Below are 21,014 nucleotides of genomic sequence, written 5' to 3' on the forward strand. Positions count from 1 at the left end.
TCGTAGCACATGAAAAGCAAGCCGTGTTGGTCTCTCAACCATGGTCAAACCCGCGACAGCACGCCATGTGGTGTCGGCCGCTTCCGGTTCCACATGGGCGTATCACGTGTTGCTATTCGAGGAACCTTCACGCACACATGTTTGAACACGAGGGGCACTTTTGTTTTGCGTGGGGGTATCTTGTTGTGGTTGCCAATGTCGGCGTGCCGTCTCATCATCTCATTGAGCTCGTGAGGCTAAGTACAGTACTTGTATCCTGTTGTCGCAGGCATCCTTCCCATGTCATCCCCAGACGCCAGAGCCTTGCTTTTGTCGTGGTAAAACAAAGTATCAAGAAGAGAAAGCAACAGCTTAGGCGGTGATCTCGGCGATCTTGGCCTTGACACGCTCCTCCTTCTCGGCCTTGGTGAGCTTCTTGCTCCTGTACTTCTGGGACTCGGCCTTCCACTCGTCCTTGGACTTCTTGGGAGCATCGCTCTCCTCCTTCTTCCAGGGGTCCTCACGGATCTGCTTGTGTGCGTCCTGATAGAGCTCCTCAAGACCGTCGGCCTCGATGTCGTCCTCGATGTAGCCGCTGAACTGAGACTTGTAGCGCTCCTCGTCGTCGTCGGCAAGGGTCTCCATGTACTCAGCGACGTGACCACCGAAGATGTACTTGCGGAGGGTCTCGGCGTCGAGCTCCTTGCCTTCGATATCGTAACCGGGGAAGCGGTTCTCGGAGTGGGGAACGAAGACACCACCGTCGGAGCAACCCTTCATGGCACCGAAGACACGGGCACCAGTCGAGGTACGGGTGAGACCGACATCCAAGAAGACCTTGAATGGGCGGCGCTCCTCGCCATCAACCTCGGCGGCCTCGGTGAGGGTGAACTCACCGTCGGCCTCCTCAACACCAGTGAAGGCCTCGTCAAGCTCGAGCTTCTTGAGGACACGACGGGCAAGGAGCAGACCGGTGGCGTACGCGGAAGACCAGTTGGTAAGACCGTGGGTGATGCCGTAAGCCTTCAGCTCGTGGGCGCTGTGATTTGTTAGTTGTCGACTCAACGGAGCCAGAGTCGTGTGGTAACGTACTAAGCAGCGCAGAAGACCTTGTCACCACCAATCTCGGAGTGGACGATTTGGCAGATGATGTCCTTGTTGGTGAAGCGGACGACGAGGCGGTACTTGGGCGCATTGTACTTGTTCTTGGCCTGGGTGATCAACCGCTTACGGGCATAGTAGTCGGCTGCGGATGGTCAGATTTTGCCGCGATTTGAACGCTTCTTTGAATACGTACTCTTTCCCTGCCTGCGGCGCTTGTACTTGACTTGGTACCGCGAGAAGTAGGCGTCGTTCTTCTGGAGCTTGGACTTTTGACAGAGTCAGCGATTGGCGCTTCAAACCCGCATTCGAAGCATCTCGCAGAGACTCCACTCGACTTTCGTCGAAGCGGGATGCCGTCAAGGCAATGGAACAGAGGGGGGCATTGCGGGCGCAATTCAGGGCGTACTTACGAAAGGCATCTTGACCTGCTGTTAGTTGAACTGGCTGAGGAGAAAGTTCGTGTTGGCGCAGGACGATATTGGAGTGGGCAGTTGGCGCTCGGACCATGTGTTAAGCGATGCGCAAGTCGCGACTTCCAGGTGGGTGACCATGTCAGTGGCATGAGATGGGTGACCATCATCTCGGTCCTCGACGACAAAACCTGGACGGGTATAGATGGACTGTACAGTATTTGATGTAACAAAGGGGGACCTATGGATGCAGTAACTTTGGTGATTCTACACATGGGCTGTAGTAAGCAGAGACATGTCTCTTGTGCACCGGACAGGCAGCTCTGAGGCACGTGAAATATCACACACTTTGCGCTGTCCTCGTCTTGTTTCCACATGCATATCTCGTGGTACTTTTGCAGACTTTAATGTTCATGAAGCGATGCTCGCATCTCAAGTTGTAGGGGAGCATCTGCATTCGCCCGTTTGAGTGCTCACGGACCCCTACCTAGCCAACCATGCGCCCCGCCAACGTCGTCAACCTCAAGGCACGTAGCACCGAGCTACGGCCAGCTTCTAACATCCACTCCTTCAGCCTCAACAACCCTCTCGAGCTTTGCACAGGATGGCTGAAGCTCCCATTGGTATGCGCAGCTTTCTCTTCTGTGTTCGGAGCTCTACTTACCCTTCAATTAGTCCTCGATGGCGGTACGGGTTTCCTCAAGGCGGGTTACGCCGGGCAGGTATGTTGCGTAGAAAGCGCCCAGTGTGACATGGCAAAGGCTGATACACTGCTCTTTAGAACTTCCCCGACCACCAGTTTCCCTCAATAGTCGGCCGACCCATCCTGCGAACCGAAGAGCGAGATGGCGGTGACATCCAGCTCAAGGACATAATGTGCGGTGACGAGGCAGCGGCAGCGCGCTCAATGCTTCAGATCACGTACCCTGTATGTGCACCATCAGAACCTCTGCAGGTCATGATGTAGCTAACCTTGTCTTGCCCTGTAGATGGAGAATGGCATCGTCAAGCGCTGGGATGACATGCAGCATGTCTGGGACTACACCTTCTACGACAAGATGAAACTCGACCCTACCGGCCGCAAGATCCTCCTCACCGAACCGCCCATGAACCCGCTCAAGAACCGCGAAACCATGTGTGAAGTCATGTTTGAGCGCTACGGCTTTGGGGGTGTATACGTGGCAATCCAGGCCGTCCTAGCCCTATACGCCCAAGGATTGTCGTCCGGCGTAGTAGTCGACTCGGGAGATGGCGTCACGCATATTGTCCCCGTATACGAGAGCACCGTCCTCAATCACCTCACACGTCGCCTCGATGTTGCCGGACGCGACGTGACCCGCAACCTCATCGCTCTTTTGCTGCGGAGGGGTTACGCCCTCAACCGAACTGCCGACTTCGAGACCGTCCGTCAGATCAAGGAGAAGCTTTGCTATGTCTCATACGACCTTGAGCTGGACCAGCGCCTTAGTGAGGACACAACCGTCCTGGTAGAGTCGTACACCCTACCAGATGGTCGGGTTATCCGGGTGGGCAGTGAGCGCTTCGAGGCTCCTGAATGTCTGTTCCAGCCGCATCTTGTGGACGTTGAGCAGCCCGGTATTGCCGAGTTCCTGTTCAACACGATCCAAGCTGCCGATGTTGATGTCAGGAGCAGTCTCTACAAGGCTATTGTGCTCAGTGGCGGTAGCAGCATGTACCCGGGTCTGCCCAGTCGGCTTGAGAAGGAGCTCAAGCAGCTATGGCTCACCAAGGTTCTGGGCGGAAACCCGGAGCGACTCAACGTGGGTACACATCTACGCGTCCAGCTAAGCAATGCTAACATGGAGGCAGAAATTCAAGGTCCGCATCGAAGACCCGCCACGGCGAAGGCACATGGTTTTCCTTGGTGGAGCCGTGCTCGCGAACATCATGGCCGACAAGGAGAACATGTGGATATCAAAGGCCGAGTGGGAGGAACAAGGCGCCAAGGCGTTGGAGAAGCTGGGCGCGAGATGATACTGCGAAGGGCTTGCGGAAACAGGCAGCAACCAACAAATCAATCAATTTCACAGCAAGGCTGGCCTTGGACATTTAGCACGAGTGACCAAGACATCTGGCTGGTGATTTGGCCAGCTGTCACCTTCTCAATGCGGTCTTTGTTTTCCGTTGACTTGCCCCGGTGTTGCACATCAAGCCTCAATATTCGTTGCTTTTGCGTCCCCTCCCTAATTATGCGAGTGCAGACTTGATTTGCCTGAGCTCTTCTGGCGGCTGGAGTGTTATATAGACATCCGCCGCATACGGGTGATCTACTAGATGGTGCAACTTTTACCGTGACTGAAAGCACTACTTTCCTCATTGCAACTTGATGCATGAAGGGAATGATTAGATGGTCCGTTTAGTCACCGCGCTAAGCTCCTTCTCCTTCTGCCCGAGTCAGAGCTAAGTGACGGCATTGTCGTGCGGCGAGGATAGCCGGAACCCTCTAGCAAATGCCACATACATCAACGTTTCTGCACAGGCGTCATCGGTCAGCGCAGGTGCTCAGTAGACGATGGAAGAATTGCGGAAAGGAGCGGCCCCAGCGGCTGTCCGTTGAGGCGGTAATTCCATCATGTTGGGTGTTGTGAGATTGTGCAGCTTTGTCGGTACCGTGCGAGCGGCTCGCCCTCAAAACACTATCGCCTATATATTTTTTTCGGCGACGTTAGGGTTAACCTCGGGATAGACGACGGAAAAGACGCATGATAGATCACGATCGGTTCTCGCCGTTTGACTCAAACCAGTATCTGCATAGCGGTTTGCGAAGAATGCTTAGGGGCTCACGAGGTCGAAGCAACTTGGCGCGGCTGCCACAGTGTGGTGGTGTCATGTCTTGTGCGCGCTACCATTTGTCTCATCAGACGGTGCTTTGAGAGAGCACGCGCGCGAAGCCTAATGCGAAAGAAGCAAAAAGGCGTTTCTGCAACCTACCGCAGGGCTCCAGTGCAGATGCAGCGGTGCCCTACCACACACTGGTCGAGCTGCAGGGCAATTGATGGAAGTTTGCAATGCTGTGTTCACACCACGCGTTTAGCGCCGGGAATTCCAAGGCTGGCACGTGTTCGGCCTTAGAAAGGAGCCGGTTGCTGCACTGCGTCATAACGGACATGCTGCACAAGTAGGCGTGTTGGACGATTTGCATGGTTAGCGAGGCAGGAAAAGAGCGCCCCGCTCAAGGAGCGAAACCAAGGCCTGCGAAGTTTAATGACGAGATAATAGCGCCTGCAGATGTGGCGCGCCTCGTTGCTACGGCCTTGTCCTGTGTGGATATGTAAAGGAGGACTTGGTACCACACAGTCCTCCTGCTCACCTGTTAGATTAGCCCTCCCAGCCCAGCCCAGCAACAATCCTCAATCCTCTGCGCCATCCTCAAACTAGCCGACACACTCCAGCCTACTTTGATTGTGGACCCCAAGTTTCGGGAAAAACACACGCGCCATCTGTACTCCGCCATAACCGGCCCGCAGCCACCTGTTGCAAGTTGCAACTGATAGACACCGGCTTGGTGTGCTGCCAGTAACAAACGCTTGTGCTCCCACCAAATTGAAACGGGGTCCACTTGAGCCGTGCATCACGTCGTTACCCTCTCAGGAACGATTACCGCACGACAGTGCGCCTCCAAGCGGAAGATCAACGCTGTACCTTTTAGTAGGATCGGCTGCCATCCCCGAGGCCTGCCACCAAGTCCCAAGCCTTGCTGTACCCTCCCGCTGCTAGATATATTACACACCGCAGCTGCTCTGTGCGTTACTGCCCGGAAGCACGGTTCTTTATCTTTCGACCGTTTCTCTCCTCGCTAGCATAAGAGGGGATTTCCTTATAACAGCCTCTCCGGAGCCCGTACCCTTCACTCCCCAAGCACAAACGAGGTTTCCTCGCCACACGTCATATGCGATCCCCGCCGACCTCGCCATCCCTTTCGCGAGTCATCTTTAGACCTGATACTTCTCACCAAAACATGTCCTCTCGAACAGCAGACCGCAGCATGCCTGCTATCAGCTCGCCTCTCTCCCCCAGATCGCAGCCTCTGGACATTCCCTCCCAGGCTAGACGTCGACCAGCATTGAACCCACGACAATCCAGCAACACCGGGCCTGCTGCACATCTGAGGCTTCCTTCTTTGCCCCGCTTCCATCCAGCAAACTATGCCTCCTCCCAAGGCTCAAGTCAAGCAAACACACCCGTTGCCGGTCCTGACAGCCCAAACTCGCCCGCGTCGCCTCGATCAAGCAACAGGCAGTATGAGGTCCAGAGACAGATGTACCTCTACCAGCAACAACTTCTCGCCAACACCAGCCGTCAGACTCGGGGCTTTGGACCAAAGCCGACCAGCCCTCGACTGGAGCCTCTAGCCAGCCCTGGGGTAGTCACTCCATTGGAACTTGAAGAAGATGCCGGCGGCTACCTTACCGTTGGCATAAGCCGAGCCGAGGCCGATCAGCACGTTGAGAAGTACATCCGTGAGGAAGCTCGTCGAAGGGGAGAGTACTCCCCTGGCCGGGCTACTCCTGTTCGCAGTTGACTCGTCGGTCACCAACAAACACACAACCGCTCAACAACTGCTGCTCGGACACGGTACTGAGAAAAGCAGTCACTTCTACGTCTTTCCTTTTGTTACACACTTCCGGAGTCATATTACCCCACGGCATGGAGCATGAACGGCGTTCTTCCTTAACATCAGAAACACAAAAACCAGCACTCGAATCGAACGCAACATAGACGTAGACGGATGGAACGGTCGCTCTGGCAAACACAAACTCGCACATTCTTCTTCTGTAATCACCTCCAAGTGCTGGAGCGTGGCACCGGTCGCTTTTCCCAAATACCCAGATACGTTTTTCCAAAACAGTATATCGTATAGCATCTCGCCTGTCCATAGCTTCACTGTAAGCGCTCCACCAGTGGTGTTGAGCCGGACAGATGACGGGTCTTTTTCTCACGTAGCTAGCCATTCAATTTAGTCACATCACATCATCTTACATCAAATTGTGCCGGTAGTCTTTCAGCCTAACAAGTCTTGGTCATTCCTCTGGAATCCCTACACCTGCGTCGTCATAGATACACCACAGCCTCTACCACCCCATCACTCCTCTCAAACACTGCCACAACATACCTCACACGTCTTTCCGCTGTATCCAAATAGTACCACGCGAGATGCCGGTCTATCCGAATAGGGCTTTCCCCATTCTTCGGCCCATAAAAAAAAACCACCCCGTATCCAGCGCGGCCGCATTCGCCTTTCTGAAACACGCAGTCATGTACTAGTCGCCGAAAAGAGCGGGCGTGATGTGTGTTGTACGACTCGCATCGACCGCTAACATGACTTTCCCCCCCCTCTCTGTGCTTTCCTAATGCATCCAGCACAATCAAATCATTCCCCATATCACTCCACATTACTAAAGTCGACCAACGCATATAGCGCGCCGTGAGAGCGGACCCTGAATCTTCTTCGTTTTCCAAACCCACTCTGCATACTTCGATGGACTACTGTAAGGCGCGTACGCTACGCTATGGCTGCAGTTGCGCTCTCGCTTCGCCTCCAGCGGCACTGACCATGGCTGGAGAGACGGGGGTGATCGCGATCAAATTGTCAAAAGGAGTAAACTAAAAGCAGGTTTAAACGGGCCGTTGGCAGCCATTTTGATCATCGCCAACACACCATCGCCATCACCTGAGATTTTCTGATGGTGATCATTCGGCGTTGGCGTTGGCGTAAAACTGTCGAGTAAAGAGGTATCCCTGGAGGACGGAAAGATCGACATACCTCAATGGTTGACGGCTATGTTAGAACAGAGATTTGCCAAGCTGATTACTCGCTGTGTGCTTGATTGCCCCGCAGCCCGTTGAAGGATCTTCATAAAGTGTCGCTGGATGAGGTGAAGTGTACCGGGTGGTGATCTTGGCTGAAAGGGGTCTGTGTTTGGGGCAAGATGCTGGACTGAGGAGGGAACCGTTGAGTGTTGAGTGTTGCGCACGTTTCTTGTTTCGCGAGAACGTGCATACACGTTGTGCATGGTGTTGGGTTGTTGTGACTGAGGGCGCTAGGTAGTTGTGCCGAACTCCACCAAGACAACGACAACTCGTGTCCTCTCATTCACAAATTCGCACATGTTGATAACAACACAATTGATCCGAGTTTAGCTTGACAGCACATGCTATTTTTGCACAGCCCGCTCAAGATCTCATAGGGTTTGCACCACAAAAACAGGGTCTTCCTTATCGCTGTGTTATTTCGTTTTTGGTCCGGCTTCCCTGCGTCTTTTGATGCGAGCGCCGTTGGTTGGTGTGGTGTGGTAAGTTTGTGCCCCGTGCCTCTTCCTTCGCGGATCCGAGATGCCGAATAAATGCCATGTGTGTGGGTCAAGAGTTATGCAGGGATTGGGCATCGGCTGTATGCGACATTCCGGCCATCGATAATGCTGTGAAGAATGGATGAGTGGTGTGCGACGGCCGTCGCGCTTTGATAGCGCGTGCTGGCGGGCATGATGCAGGGTGCGTTGTACAGCATGTGTACGCTGTAAAAACCAAGGGAACTTGGAGACTGAGAGAGTGGTGCAGACGTGATCTCTTACTCGTGGACCTCAGATAACGTTGTAGATCACGTGTCTGTCGCTCACGGAGATCTGGAAAACCATGTTAAATCGAAGGTTCGAAGATTCCATTTGATTCTTCGTTTAGTCAACGCTTGCATGCGCTCTTCCAAGCCGCTCTATTACCAAATTCTCTAGGTTCAGTCACGAGCAAGAGGACCCATCTTAAGCTTCTAAGCATGATTGCTGCTTAGTATGTGCAGTCAAGGTAGTGATAGGTAACTGGGGTATTTTGTAAGTTCCCACACAACGATAAACAGTAAATCGTATCAACAATCGCCTCCACTTCATGCAGCGCTCGACATGTCGCGAAAGCCATTAGCATAAGCTGTCCGATTCAACTCGCTGAATGGTTTCTAACTGTTAGCATACAAACCGTGACGCACGTGGCCGTAGGCTTGCCGTTCTTTCACCGCTTACCTTGCAAGCCGCTTCTCACGCCATAATTTTGAGGGCTTTGGTTCAAACTACGGCTAGTGCAAACGCATCCACGGCATGACGACTCCCTTCGTCATGGCCTAGGAATCGGGTCGTCGTCGATTCCTCGTCTCGCAGAATCATTTCCGACGATAGGACCAGGTCCTCCTCACTCCACATTCTGCATGATTTGTAAGCCCAACATAATTCAGGGACATCCAGGAACGGTGGAGGTGTGTTTCAGGAACGCCAATTAGGTTTGCATGTGAAAAGGGCTGGTGATCGAGAAGTAAAAATGACGATGAGGAGGAGCTACGTCAGCGGCGGTTGGGCTGCCGTCACCGGGATCTGTAGCATAAACTAACTCCTTCTGGTTAGACATCCTCTACTTTCCGCCGCTCCTTGGGGACGGATACCTGGCAACACGAAAACACCATGTAAGTATCTAGACTCGCTCAAGCGCAACAGTCCAAGAGCACGTTACTCTAGCGTACCGTCTGTAACACTTTTGTATGTCAAGCCACGGCTACCTCGATATTGCCGAGGCATACTTCATACCGGTACGGCAATGACATACATGATGAGTGTGCCTTCACATCTCCACACCAAAGCCGCACATGTTCAACTCCGCAATACCGCGTTACACCCTGGTGGAGGGTGTGGTCAATCCTCTCACCGACTTCTCGCTGAATGTTTCCATTGATTCACCCTACTCAGTCCCCCCGCGGCTTGGTCATGTTATGCGACGTGCGATCTGCAATGCTGGAAGTAGAGCGACTGGGCGTTGTCATTGCTGACGACAAAGGTCAGTCCATTCGGAATCCAGGTCTCTTTGGTGATGAGTGTGGACTCGCCATCTACTCCCAGGTACATGGTGCATGTCAAAAAAACAAGAAGCACAAAGTCTGCCACCCAATGCCCGCTCCTGGTGTAGTCGAATTTAAATTTACGGCAACTTTCTTTTGTCTAGGCACATTGGGAAATATATGCATGCAACCACGGACACAGCCATAAAGCGCAGGTATTGAAGCAAATCACTACGCCCACAAGGATGTGCAAGACTGCAGGATCGAAGAATTCAAGTAAAGCGCTAAGCCAGGAGTTGGGTTGAGTTGACATGATACCTTGTTCACCAGGATAAAGTCAATGTAGATTACCCAAAACCAGGTACCATCCTGCTTGCCGTCGTCATAAGAAAACTCAGCCGCTGTTCGGTGTGACGAATTCACGAGCTTCGATTGCAGTATTACGTGAGGTCACATGTACTGTGACTCCACGATCGAGATCTCCAGTACGGATCAGCCGCTTCGGGCCTTTATGTTCGGACCGTATAGACCCGCCCTGCACGAACGAGACATGGATATTTGCGGCAACCACGCGTGAATCAAGCTTCTCGTTTTCTTCCGCTCGGAAATAGTTCCAATTTGGTTGTGACGCCGAGGGCAAGGCTTGCGTTCTCATTGCAACGATCGCGTGGGATCCTTTACAGCCTCAAACCCAAGACCTATAGCGACGCGCGTCGTACTTGCGGCAAACCTGTCCGCTCTGCTGGCAGTGGTTGTTCGATGTCGGTTGTATCTCCACATGGAAAATTATGGATGGTGGGCATACTGCAGACATGGGTACTGTGAACAACTGTGCGGCCTCGAAAGAAGACGCGGCAGCCGCGTATGGGCATCATCGCTGTGGCAAAGTACTTTAACCAGCATTCGCTTGAATGAGGCAAACGTGTATAGTGACGACCACACAAAAAGCGAGTACGTTCAATCTGGAACCTCAAGCACTGCGAACACATGACAATAACGCATCTGGCCCACGAAACACCATGAATGAATGTGCAACATGCCTCACCTAGCCACGACTATGACAAACACATCTACTCGAGACTTATGCCTAGTATGCATCAGTGTCCTCAAAAGGAGAGGATATGTCAATCGGTGGGTGTATAGTTATATACTCGAAGGTCACTGTACCCGTCACTTCTTCAAGATCCTAGCTCCGTCATTAGCCAACGCAGTGCCATCATGATACCGCATATATAAATCACATAAACCTGTGGGCTTTTACTCTCCGAGTATCTCCCACATCAAAATATAAGATCACAGACACCTGAGCTATCCTTTGCTACTTACAGACATAACAAAAACATGGGTCGCAGAAGAGACCGCAACAGGGAACGCACGCAGCAAAACCCAGGCGACCCTTTCGCGAACTACGACCATAACGATTCACGTGATTATGCGATCGGTAGGGAACGAATGGCAGACGGTACCTATCGCTACTTCTCAGGACATGTTGTTGCACCTGACTTTGTTCGTGATAAAAGAAAACAGAAGACTGTTGAAGAAGCCAAAGCTCAGGGCTTCGAGCATGGGGCGAACGAAGCACATATGGCGGGATAGTTCACCGGGTATGCATACAGTGCTTTAGCTCTCAGCGACTACTCTTTCTTGAACTTCGATTTGTTGACATAAAACTATCATCAGGTTTGGCCGCGGTTACAACCAAGGTGGACAAGCTGGTTTCATGCTGGGGAACCGGGATGAATATCGTAGTGGATACGACGAGGGTGATGATTACGGATACTGCGGAGGTTATCAGATGGGCGCCTATGATGGTGATCATGGGTTTGGAGACTACGACGGTTATGGCGATATATTTGAAGACCACCGTGGCTACTGCGACTACGACTATGGTGGTTACCCTGGCGGCATGGGTGTATACGATGGGCATGGTGGCTTTCAGGACGAGTTCGGAGGATATGGCGGGTTTGAATATGGTGAATATGACGACTTTGCCGGAGATTTAGATCAAGTTGAGAATTTTGGGCCATTTGGAGGATATGCGGGTTATGGTGGGTATGATGGGTATGGCTTTTACTGAGAACTTATCTAAGTAGTTGAGCGACGAACTGGAGTTACGAAATGCATTTGGCCCTCCATTTGGGATTTGCCGTCTTAGTATTGATGTCTCGATTCAACAAGATGAAGTTACCACTCCTCAGGTCATCTAGTGTTCTCCGTCATCTGTTGTTACGCAATATTACTCAACGGTTGTTTGTTGTGAACGACGACTTTGCATGAGCATATATTAAATGGAGACTGTGATGAAGGCCAACTTTTGGCAACAAAAATCCGTGAATATGTGACTGATAGATCGAAAACAGCGCACCAAACTGGAAATAGGTCGAACCTGACACAACGCATGATATAGCTTTACCAGTAGTATGTTAGCACGTTTTTGAGTCATCAATACCTGGTATCATTATATAAACACTGAAAGCACATATACTCTCCACTCTCCAGCTCTTTCTCTTCTCATCAACTCGTACTTCTACTGCGGAAACCGAAACAATTTCTCCAATACATCAACTACTGTTAAGCATTACTGCCTGAACGCCACTCATCGTAGCAATGAAACCGAAACCAAATATGCAGGATATCATAAATGGCGCTTACCAAGTCGGGCATCGCGATCCTTCCGATAAAGGCCCATGGACACACCACTGGAAAGACGAGAAAGGCAATAAGTTTACAGCGCAGTACTGGCTTCCAGGACAACCTGCTCCAACCGGCAAGTTCCCCCGCGCCCCTGAGACACCCCCTGATCCTATGGCGGAATACCACAAAGCCCGTGCACACGGCCGCCAGTCCACCTTTCATGGTGCATGTGGTTTGAGGGAAGGATACGGGATGGGGGTTCCTCAAGGCTTTGAAAACGGCTATGGCATGGTAGAAATGGGAGGACAAGCATGGGAGACAGGTTTTGGACATGGCCTACTTTTCGGGGGTATACAAGGGTATCATGACGGCCATGAAGATTACTTTGATGATTGGGATCAGTATGACAGATACGACGCCGAATTTGGTGGGGAGTATGGCGCATTCGATGGATATGGTGGCTATGATGAAGGCTACGACGGATACTATGGTGGGGGCTATGATGGAGAATACGACCAAGGCTACGGCGGTTACTACGGTGGAGGTCATGGATACTGGTAGGCATGCTGATAAGAGTGATAGTGCTTAGTTGTGGGCGAACCTTCTTGTACATACTCTGGATCACAGTTAACAACTTGCTTGAGATCCAGCAGAAAGTAGCAATAAATCCCTCATGCTTAATACTACGCCTGACGCGCAGAAATCATTCTGCCCGAGTACTTACCAATCTAGAATAACATCCATGGCCTTCGTAATCAGCTCGAAGGCAATAATGACCTTGGGAGACAAGGAAATGACCAGTTCATGTGGACTGTCGCCTATTGACTTCTATTACGCATCTCTCCAGCTTGATGTACCGGTTAGAGGCTTTACAACGGTGCATGTTGTTGGGCTTGTCCGGATCGTTGGATGCCTCAACACAGGGACTACCTAGGTAGTCGTTTGATCGCTCAGATCAATACACCAATTCGGGAGATGATGGTGTGCGTTCACCCCTGTGGCAATATCCATTTCTGACGATCATGCGTTTTTGGTTCCCGTGTTCGATTGCCGTTCGATAGATCACATGCATCAGTCCGTGGTGGCAAGCTCCGGATGCGTATGCAGAGAGTATGCCGTGCGACCCCACAAAACACAGTATCCGAAGCCATGTAGCAACAAGCTCTGCATGATTGTGGCAGCCATGACATACCCAGGGATGCAGATGAATTGAGAGATCTCCTTCAGCCTCGTCATGGTGTTAGTGCCGATGCCATGCATTGAGAATAGAAGCGAATCTGCTTTTTGTGGAAATGACAGTAACAGAGAACGCATAGTGCTGCGTAGCCTGCGCCACAGCATATAAAAGAAGGTTGTTGAGGAGCATGTGATGGCACGAGAGCGCGACTGACATTGTGGTCATAGGCTTCGTAAGAGTCAACCAAAGATAAGAGCACACATGCACAGGCAGTGTCCACATCTCGCGCATGTGCTGGTAGTGTATGTGGTTACCTCAAGGAACGCGTGTGAAGTAAGGAGAAAGCGGAACCAAAGAAAGCATTGGCAGGTGCGGCCGCTTTGGGACTAGACGCCGTCTGCACGCGAGAAGGGTCCACGGATCATCGCAGTTTGCCATTCACAACATCAACTCACCCATCGCGCCAATTATACAGCCGTTTTATCTATCGAGTGATGGAGAAAGCTACATCCTGATCTTCTCGCATTTACATTTGTTGTGGTCGAACGATACCAAGGTGCGCACTGCTTTCTGGTGGCGTACTGGTTGAAGATCCCCCTTACCTTCCTTTTTCTCGGCTTTTATCAGCCAAAACATGCATCTTCGATGAGGCGAACTCTCCTTGAACTTCCTTTCCCGAGATGGTGAATCATGTTTCTATTAAGAGAGTCACTACATGCGGATATACACCCCTGGAAGTAAGCCACAGATGTCCCTGCGTCTGTCCTTCGTTCTGCCAGGGACGCAGGATCTATCACCTGGCCATGTCTCATCAAACGGACTGGTCCTTATATACTACGTCAACGAAAACGACTAGTGTGGTTGTATAAGATGTGCTATCGTTCTCTCCTTAAAAGCTTTTGAGAAGCCGCGGAGAGTGTGTTTTCAAGTAGGTAAGGTTTTCATCTCAATATGTTTTCTTCCTTAGTCACTCGTTCATTCCTTTTCGTTAGCTGTTTTACACGCAGCATACATGCCACTCCTTTAGCCAGTGTGACTTTGTCATCCCTCATTGCACTCCCTAGCGAGACGAGCGTGCCACCATACGACACGATACCACCGAATAATCAATCGGAAAGATGGGACAGTCCAGAATACACATGGATCTTCCAGTACCCTCTGCCTATACCCCCAGTGAAGAAATCGAAGTTGTAAGTACGACAGTACCATGGGTGTAGCTTAGCATTGACAAAGTGTAGCACATATACTAATGAGACCACCGGTGCCATTATTGACTACTACGAGGTTGAAGTCAAGTCAGATACGAAACAAATATACCCCAATTTACCGGCTACCACATTATACACATATGATGGGCTGTCTCCAGGACCAACGTTCATGATGCGAAAGGGACGAGGTAGGTTTCGAGCTGGTTCTGTTGATAGGGTCGATGCTAACAACGTTTCTCAGAGGCCGTGGTTCGCTTCACTAACAACAGCCCAACAAACTCATCTGTCCACGTTCATGGACAGTATAACCGCGCTCCGTTCGATGGCTGGGCGGCTGATTATGCTCATCCCGGCCAATACAAGGATTATTACTATCCAAATGCACAGAATGCGCGATCTATCTGGTATCACGACCACACTGAGCACGAGACTGGCGAGAACGTCTACATGGGTCTTTATGGCTTCTATCTTCTGACGGACGACGCTAAAAAAGCCCTCGACTTACCAGCTGGTGATTACGATATCCCGTTAGCCTTGAGCGCGAAACAATACGCCGCCGATGGCTCACTTCTCTTCGACACACATAACAACACTGGGCTTTGGGGCGATGTCATTCATGTGAACGGTCAGCCTTGGCCGTATCTGAATGTTGAGCCACGTAAATATCGTTTCCGCGTCCTTGATGGTTCGGTCAGTCGTTCTTACGATCTATACTTACAAGATGATGAAACTCAAGAGTCACTGAGCTTCGACATGATTGGCTCAGACGGTGGTATGTTTGTGTGACAGTTTTTCGGAGTTTCTCTAACACATTGTCAGGACTGTTCTCCCATCCAGTAAACACAAAGAGCTTTGCGATCGCTGAAGGCGAACGCTACGAAATGATTGTCGACTTCGCCGACTATAAGGGCAAGAACATCACAATGCTCAACGAGCGTGGGATGGCGGGCAATCTTGACTACGCGGCCACCGATCGTGTCATGCGATTCGTGGTCAGTGATACCGTAGCCAACTGCACCGATAACGACGCTGTACCGTCCGACCTCCGCTACATCCGTCCACCACCACAAACCAACGTCACTAAGAACTTTACTTTTTCCCGAATCAATGGCGAGTGGGTCATCAATGGAGTTGGTTGGCAGGATATCGAGAATCGCATTTTGACAAAACCTGTCTTAGGCGCGGACGAGATTTGGGAGTTGAGACACGGAGGTGGAAACGCCTCGCACCCTGTTCATATCCATCTTGTTGACTTTCAGGTGCTGTCTCGCACTGGTGGTCGTAACGAGGTGATGCCATACGAGGCAGCGGGCGAAAAGGACGTTGTTTGGATAGCCCCTGGTGAATCCGTCCGCGTTGTGGCTAGGTATGCACCATGGGAGGGTGTCTACATGTTCCACTGTCACAACCTCATCCATGAAGATTACGAGTAAGTCTTTTCACGATAATCATCATTGCTCCTGGCACTAACAACAAATAGCATGATGGTTGCATTCAACGTTACGAACCTCGAAAAATGGGGCTACGATAACACTACGCTGTTCATTGATCCCATGCAGCCGGAGTTCCGACCGAAGAATATTGACACTGCGGATTACACGGAAGAAGCTATACGCAGCAAGCTAGACTGGTTTGACAGCCTTGATGCCTACAACCAGCGCTCTGAGCAAGAATTTGAGGACCGCAGCTAATAAACATGCGAGCTTTCTCCAATACATGATCAGATCCGGTCATATGCCACTTCTTTTGTTATCAGTTAATCTTTTTCCATGTATCAATATCACTTGCTATGCATTCTCGACCGATGTAATCTAGTTCTGACAGTGTGAAGGTCAGTCTCCAAGGTGAGGGGTGTTAGCAAGATGTAGGCGAGTAAGTAGTGCATGGAATACCGCCAACGAAAAACGAGGCAAGCGATCAAACGTGTGAGACAACTACCATGATGCATACGAGCGTTTACAAAAATCTGCGTCTCAACTGAGAGCTTACGCAAAGTGTGCTCATTTTGTCGCGACCATGATTCTCGTGCTTGATCTTCCCATACCACATAGAATTCGTACCGCATCACACGTACACTGGAAGCCGGACTGAGCATCGGCATTAAGCATTAGCGACCGCTTATCTGCATATCTCAGCTGCAGGGACCAGCATGCCTATTGCAGCAGATCGAACAGCCTGCGGCCTGGCTTCATTACGGTCCCGCCGAGACAACGCCTCTCCCAGCGGGGAAACGGAAATCTGCTCACCTGCCAGAAGGAAAATGCGGAAGAGATAGAATCTCCCCTGTCAGACATCGCTGTCAACCAGGGTCTCAGGTTTCGTGTAAACCAGCCACTCCCAAACTTCCACGCTTCAATCGACGAGCAAGGCTGTCCCCGCCGCCCGCCGACATCCAGCATGGCCTGCAAGGCCACCCCAGATCATCAGCCGTTGGAATACGACTCGCGGGGTCCGGGGGCCACCTGCATTATGCCATGACTCAAACAGCGAATGCAGACTTGCCAGTGTCGTACCTTCTGGCAAATCTTGAAAGTTTAGAAACAGCCGTGTCGATGGTTTCAGGACTGTCTCCGACATCTTCCATCCCGTCTAAACGATAAGATTGCGCGGACGGGTGGGCTGTTTGGTCAACTGCGTGCCCTAGGGCCCACATAGAGCCCCATATGGCAACGTCTCCTTGCGATTGATTCGCAACATGTGCGGGCTACTACTATGCGGTGCCGCAGGAAGAAATGTTATCCGTGCCGAGAAAGATAGTGCGCGAGGGCTATGTGCCGTTATGTCGTATCAGTAAGTACGCTATAGTGGAGCCAGAGTAGGAAATCGTGATGAGAGGTGCGACACGGCCTTCGTAAAATCCTCGTACAGATGCGGAAATCGTTCCGATAGAGTAACAACTTCTACCACGATCGATCCTCTTATAACACTCCTCTCAACCCACCCACCCACAAATAACCTCCCATAGCCGCGAAAGCCACAATCCTTAATCTCACAGCCCACATCTTACACCTCACATGCTCTTGATCGCGTGGTACTCTCGGCCGTTTTCGCACCTTAGGTGTGGGCTAATATGATGAATGGTGCGGTTGGCTGTCGTAATCGTGAGTGCGGTTGGTCACACTAAACCGGCGATTTGTGAGCTTCTCGGCCCGACTCAGGCAGTTCACAACGCAAGCTTTGCGGTGTTGAGTGCCGCGTACAAAGTAGTGCCGCTTGGGAAAGGCCGGGTAACGCGGCGTGAGTACGTTCGTCATCTGAAGTGCGAATGGTCGAGATCGGAAGTTGCCGTGCGGACTGGTACGGGCATCACGTATCGAAGCGAGGCATTTCGAGGCGAGGACACGGCCTGAATATGGCCGGATCGACTTGGTTGGTGGTGCAGACGTCGGTAGTTGGCCAGAGTAGCAGCAGTAGCTCATGTTTCAACATGTGCTGGTCCTCATCAAACTCAGAACGAATAAAAGGAAATTGCAAATGATGTGACAAGGGAGTTATGTCTGGCTGGTATCATGTGTTGTGCTTGTGTCTAGTGTTTTGTGATCTAGCTAAGTGTCTATGATATATGGCCATCATCGCCAGCGATATAATGAAATCAAATGAGGTACTACCCATGCGCCATGCTATGCAGAAAACCAAGACAAGAAAAAAGAAGAAGACAAAGTCCTTCCTACTCCTCAAGCACACCAGTGCTGATCATGCTCTCCCTTAGAGCCTTCTTATACTCGCGCTCCATACCATGCTTGACAGCCTCGAGGACATTTTGCACAATAGCCTTGGGCTCAAAGCGAGGAGTAGTGCCGCGTTGGTAGACGCCTGTCTCTACTAGTATGGAGTACCAGTTTGCCGAATCGGTGTGCGCGTTGTACTCGTTGGTGCCCCTAATGTCGGACTCGGGCGTGTCACCTACAAAGTAGACAGTTGAAGGAGCGGAGTTGATGCCATGAGTGTCCCTTCGCCATTCCTTGAGAAGGCGAGTGGCAAACTCGAAAGTGCCGATCTGAGGCTTGCCGAACGCGGTAGTCTTTAGTTCTCGGCCAGTGACTGCTTTGAACATAGCCTCGAGTGAAACACGGAGAGCGCCCATACCAATGCGGGTAAGGTCGTGCGAAGCACTCCAAACAACGTCGTTGTGGGAGAAGAAGACTGGTGGACCCTCGTCGAAGTTGGCGGATCGTGTTCCAAGACGACCTTTCTTGGACATCAACAGGTCCAAGATGATCTGCTGGTCCGAAGCCCAATCGCGAGAATCGGCGAAGACGAAGATCGCCTCAATCTCAACCTCGGCGAAGTTTCGTACTCGCGAATTCTTGTACTCTTCCTCAGTGAGCTTGCGGAAAGGTGTCGTGTCTTGGTTGTCTTTAATGATATCTCCTGGGGTAACAACATCCTTGAAGCCATAGCCCTCAGCCACGATGCGGCACTTCTCGCCCTCGCCTCCAACAACGAGGACAGTGTTGTACTTCTCTGCCATCTCCCTCATGGGAGTGTGTCCGCAGATGAATTGACCAGGTGATACCTCGATCTCCATTTGCTTGCTGAGCTGTACGCAGCGCTCGGCTTCGGTCTTTCCACCACCGTTGGTGACGAAGATGTATGGCACTACGATACCGTATTCATTCTCCCCGTTGAGCATCTTCATGGCTTCAACGGCTTCGGGAATGGGTCGACCACCTCGAATGAGGACACCATCAATATCTGATATGTGTTAGAGTAGGTTTATTTTGATTTAGTGGGGTTCAACACACCAAAAGCGAATGCATATTTGTCTGTGACTGAAGTCTCGGGAGGAGTGTAACCAGGCGATCCAGGAGTCACAGCAGAGTCAAGGTGGTGTCTGGCAGTCTCGAATGCGCTGGCAATCTCCGATGCTTTCGACGGAGCCATGAGATGTTGTGGGGGTACGACGACGGTTGGGCCCATTGTGATGTTCTCGCGGGTGGCTTCATTGGAAGAAAGGCGTCGAGGATTTCCCGTCGAGGGAGGGACTGCAAGAGAAGGCGCCGACATCTTTGAAGACAAGGTGAAGACTGATATTCCAAGAAGAGTTTTGCAACTTGTGTGGTTTGCTGCGAATGGAGGAGTCTGTTGGGGAATGGTTTGATGAAATTCCAAACACTGGAATTCTGGTAGCCTTTATAGTGTACGAGCCCGATAGATAGGTCAAGTCTCCAGATAACCCCTCAGAAGAAGCGGAGAGAACTGTGGGTATGTGGGTATGTGGATATGTGGAGGTGGATATAATGATAGTTGGTTGGTTTGTGCGAAGAATACCGCGACATTTATACCGAAGACAGACAGTAGACCTTGCTTCGCCCCCTACATTACTCAAACACACACTGCAAGTATAGCGGCAAGGTACAATGCATTTCTACGTCGATGTGCCGGACCCTGAGCGATAAGGGTATGGCTCAGGATTCTGTTGGATAACATTGCGTAGATCTATGGCGTCACTCGGTCAGACTCAGAGCTAGGGACACATTTGCGACACCAGTTGCGATGATAATCGATAGCGGAAGGGAATGCCCAGGCGTGCGCTTCCGCCATGGAGTGGGAGATTGTGGCATGTTTCTCGATTCCCATTCGACACGTAGTCCGGTGATGTTGCAATAAGAGTGGGTATGACAGGCACGGTACAGGGCCTCCTGCATCTCTGGCGGTCTCGGATTACTGCCGTCCCATGCGCGCCATGTGGTAGACGGCCGCGGCTGGTGTTGCTGTGGAACGGTGTTGCTGAGTTTTGAGGCCATATGCGCTAGTGATGTCATTTATGATTAGCTCGCATATCGCTTCGGCGCCTTGGGATGGCTATTCGAATCGGCTGGAGGCGCCCGCAAATGAACAGCCGCAGGAACTCAAGGCAGGCCTTGGTAATGAGTCCCTGTTGAAGCTTACCACCACCTCCGATCGACAGCTCCTCGTTTCCGGCGAGAACAAGCCGGCCGACAGTTCTCGCCAAGTATCGGAAGCTAGATGAGGCAACTTGAGCCTCAAACGTAGGCTATCTCGGCAGATATGCCAATCCGTCCTAGTCTCTTAGCATTTGTCTACCGCTACCACATGTAAGACAGATTGTAGCCAGTCGACTGAACATGCTGGCTTCGACAAAAACCAAACCCGTCTGCCATACTATAGGTGGGGTCCTTATCGCTACCTTTCACATGTCGAATGCAACAACCAATGCACCATCGTTCCGATTGTAGGCGCGTGCATTGAGCGATATCTACGCAGCTTACATGTTGTGGGTCGCCAGTAGAACAAGTACCCACAGCAAGAGTCTCAGGCCGTGGCGCTTGACGTAACTGCACATGAAGGTACACCGCAACTGGCGACGCAGCCGCAATAAGGACTGCGGCAGCATGTATGCCATCATGTGGCATTATAGGACCAGGCTGCAAGCGTGGCCATGGGCTGGCAGGTGTCGCGCTATAAACAAAACCCAACGTCCATTTTCCAAAGCCTTCGGGAAGGATGATCCAACGACTGCGAGTGGCGGACGGACGTGAGTTGAGACATTTCTGTGGAAATGCAACACCGATGCCTGGTCAGTTTGGAAGACTGCATCCAATGATCAGTTAAGTCGCGCATCCTGTGTACATGAGCGCTTTCAGATGCCGCAGGACCCATTCAGGACCGGGCTCCACGCTGCAAGCAGTAATGATCTGATGCAG

General features: G+C 51.4%; 5 protein-coding genes across 5 annotated transcripts; 3 read left to right on the forward strand and 2 right to left on the reverse strand.

The window, feature by feature from the left end:
* Positions 1–191: 191 nt before the first annotated feature.
* Positions 192–1,543, reverse strand: ACET3X_002373 (60S ribosomal protein uL18). The gene is made up of 4 exons (XM_069449108.1): positions 1,494–1,543; positions 1,277–1,349; positions 1,072–1,225; positions 192–1,018 (listed from the first exon to the last, which is right to left on the reverse strand). Exons 1-4 carry the CDS (start codon positions 1,500–1,502, stop codon positions 352–354), a joined length of 903 nt encoding a protein of 300 aa, XP_069308920.1. The 5' UTR covers positions 1,503–1,543; the 3' UTR covers positions 192–351.
* A 554-nt stretch (positions 1,544–2,097) lies between these two features.
* ACET3X_002374 (uncharacterized protein) lies at positions 2,098–3,488 on the forward strand (the record flags this gene model as incomplete). The annotated part of the gene is made up of 5 exons (XM_069449109.1): positions 2,098–2,116; positions 2,169–2,215; positions 2,275–2,421; positions 2,483–3,274; positions 3,324–3,488. The coding sequence occupies 5 exons, from the start codon at positions 2,098–2,100 to the stop codon at positions 3,486–3,488; spliced, it is 1,170 nt and encodes a 389-aa protein (XP_069308921.1).
* An 8,446-nt stretch (positions 3,489–11,934) lies between these two features.
* Positions 11,935–12,522, forward strand: ACET3X_002375 (uncharacterized protein; the record flags this gene model as incomplete). The annotated part of the gene is made up of 1 exon (XM_069449111.1): positions 11,935–12,522. The coding sequence occupies one exon, from the start codon at positions 11,935–11,937 to the stop codon at positions 12,520–12,522; it is 588 nt and encodes a 195-aa protein (XP_069308922.1).
* Positions 12,523–13,598: 1,076 nt separating this feature from the next.
* On the forward strand, positions 13,599–16,284 carry ACET3X_002376 (uncharacterized protein). The gene is made up of 5 exons (XM_069449112.1): positions 13,599–14,328; positions 14,377–14,534; positions 14,588–15,118; positions 15,166–15,775; positions 15,827–16,284. Exons 1-5 carry the CDS (start codon positions 14,090–14,092, stop codon positions 16,035–16,037), a joined length of 1,749 nt encoding a protein of 582 aa, XP_069308923.1. The 5' UTR covers positions 13,599–14,089; the 3' UTR covers positions 16,038–16,284.
* Positions 16,285–18,013: 1,729 nt separating this feature from the next.
* Positions 18,014–19,266, reverse strand: ACET3X_002377 (uncharacterized protein; the record flags this gene model as incomplete). The annotated part of the gene is made up of 2 exons (XM_069449113.1): positions 18,014–19,041; positions 19,092–19,266. 2 exons carry the CDS (start codon positions 19,264–19,266, stop codon positions 18,014–18,016), a joined length of 1,203 nt encoding a protein of 400 aa, XP_069308924.1.
* Between the last annotated feature and the right edge of the window lie 1,748 nt (positions 19,267–21,014).

Source organism: Alternaria dauci, chromosome 2 (assembly GCF_042100115.1).
Source record: "Alternaria dauci strain A2016 chromosome 2, whole genome shotgun sequence".
In the NCBI taxonomy this organism is placed as follows: domain Eukaryota; kingdom Fungi; phylum Ascomycota; class Dothideomycetes; order Pleosporales; family Pleosporaceae; genus Alternaria; species Alternaria dauci.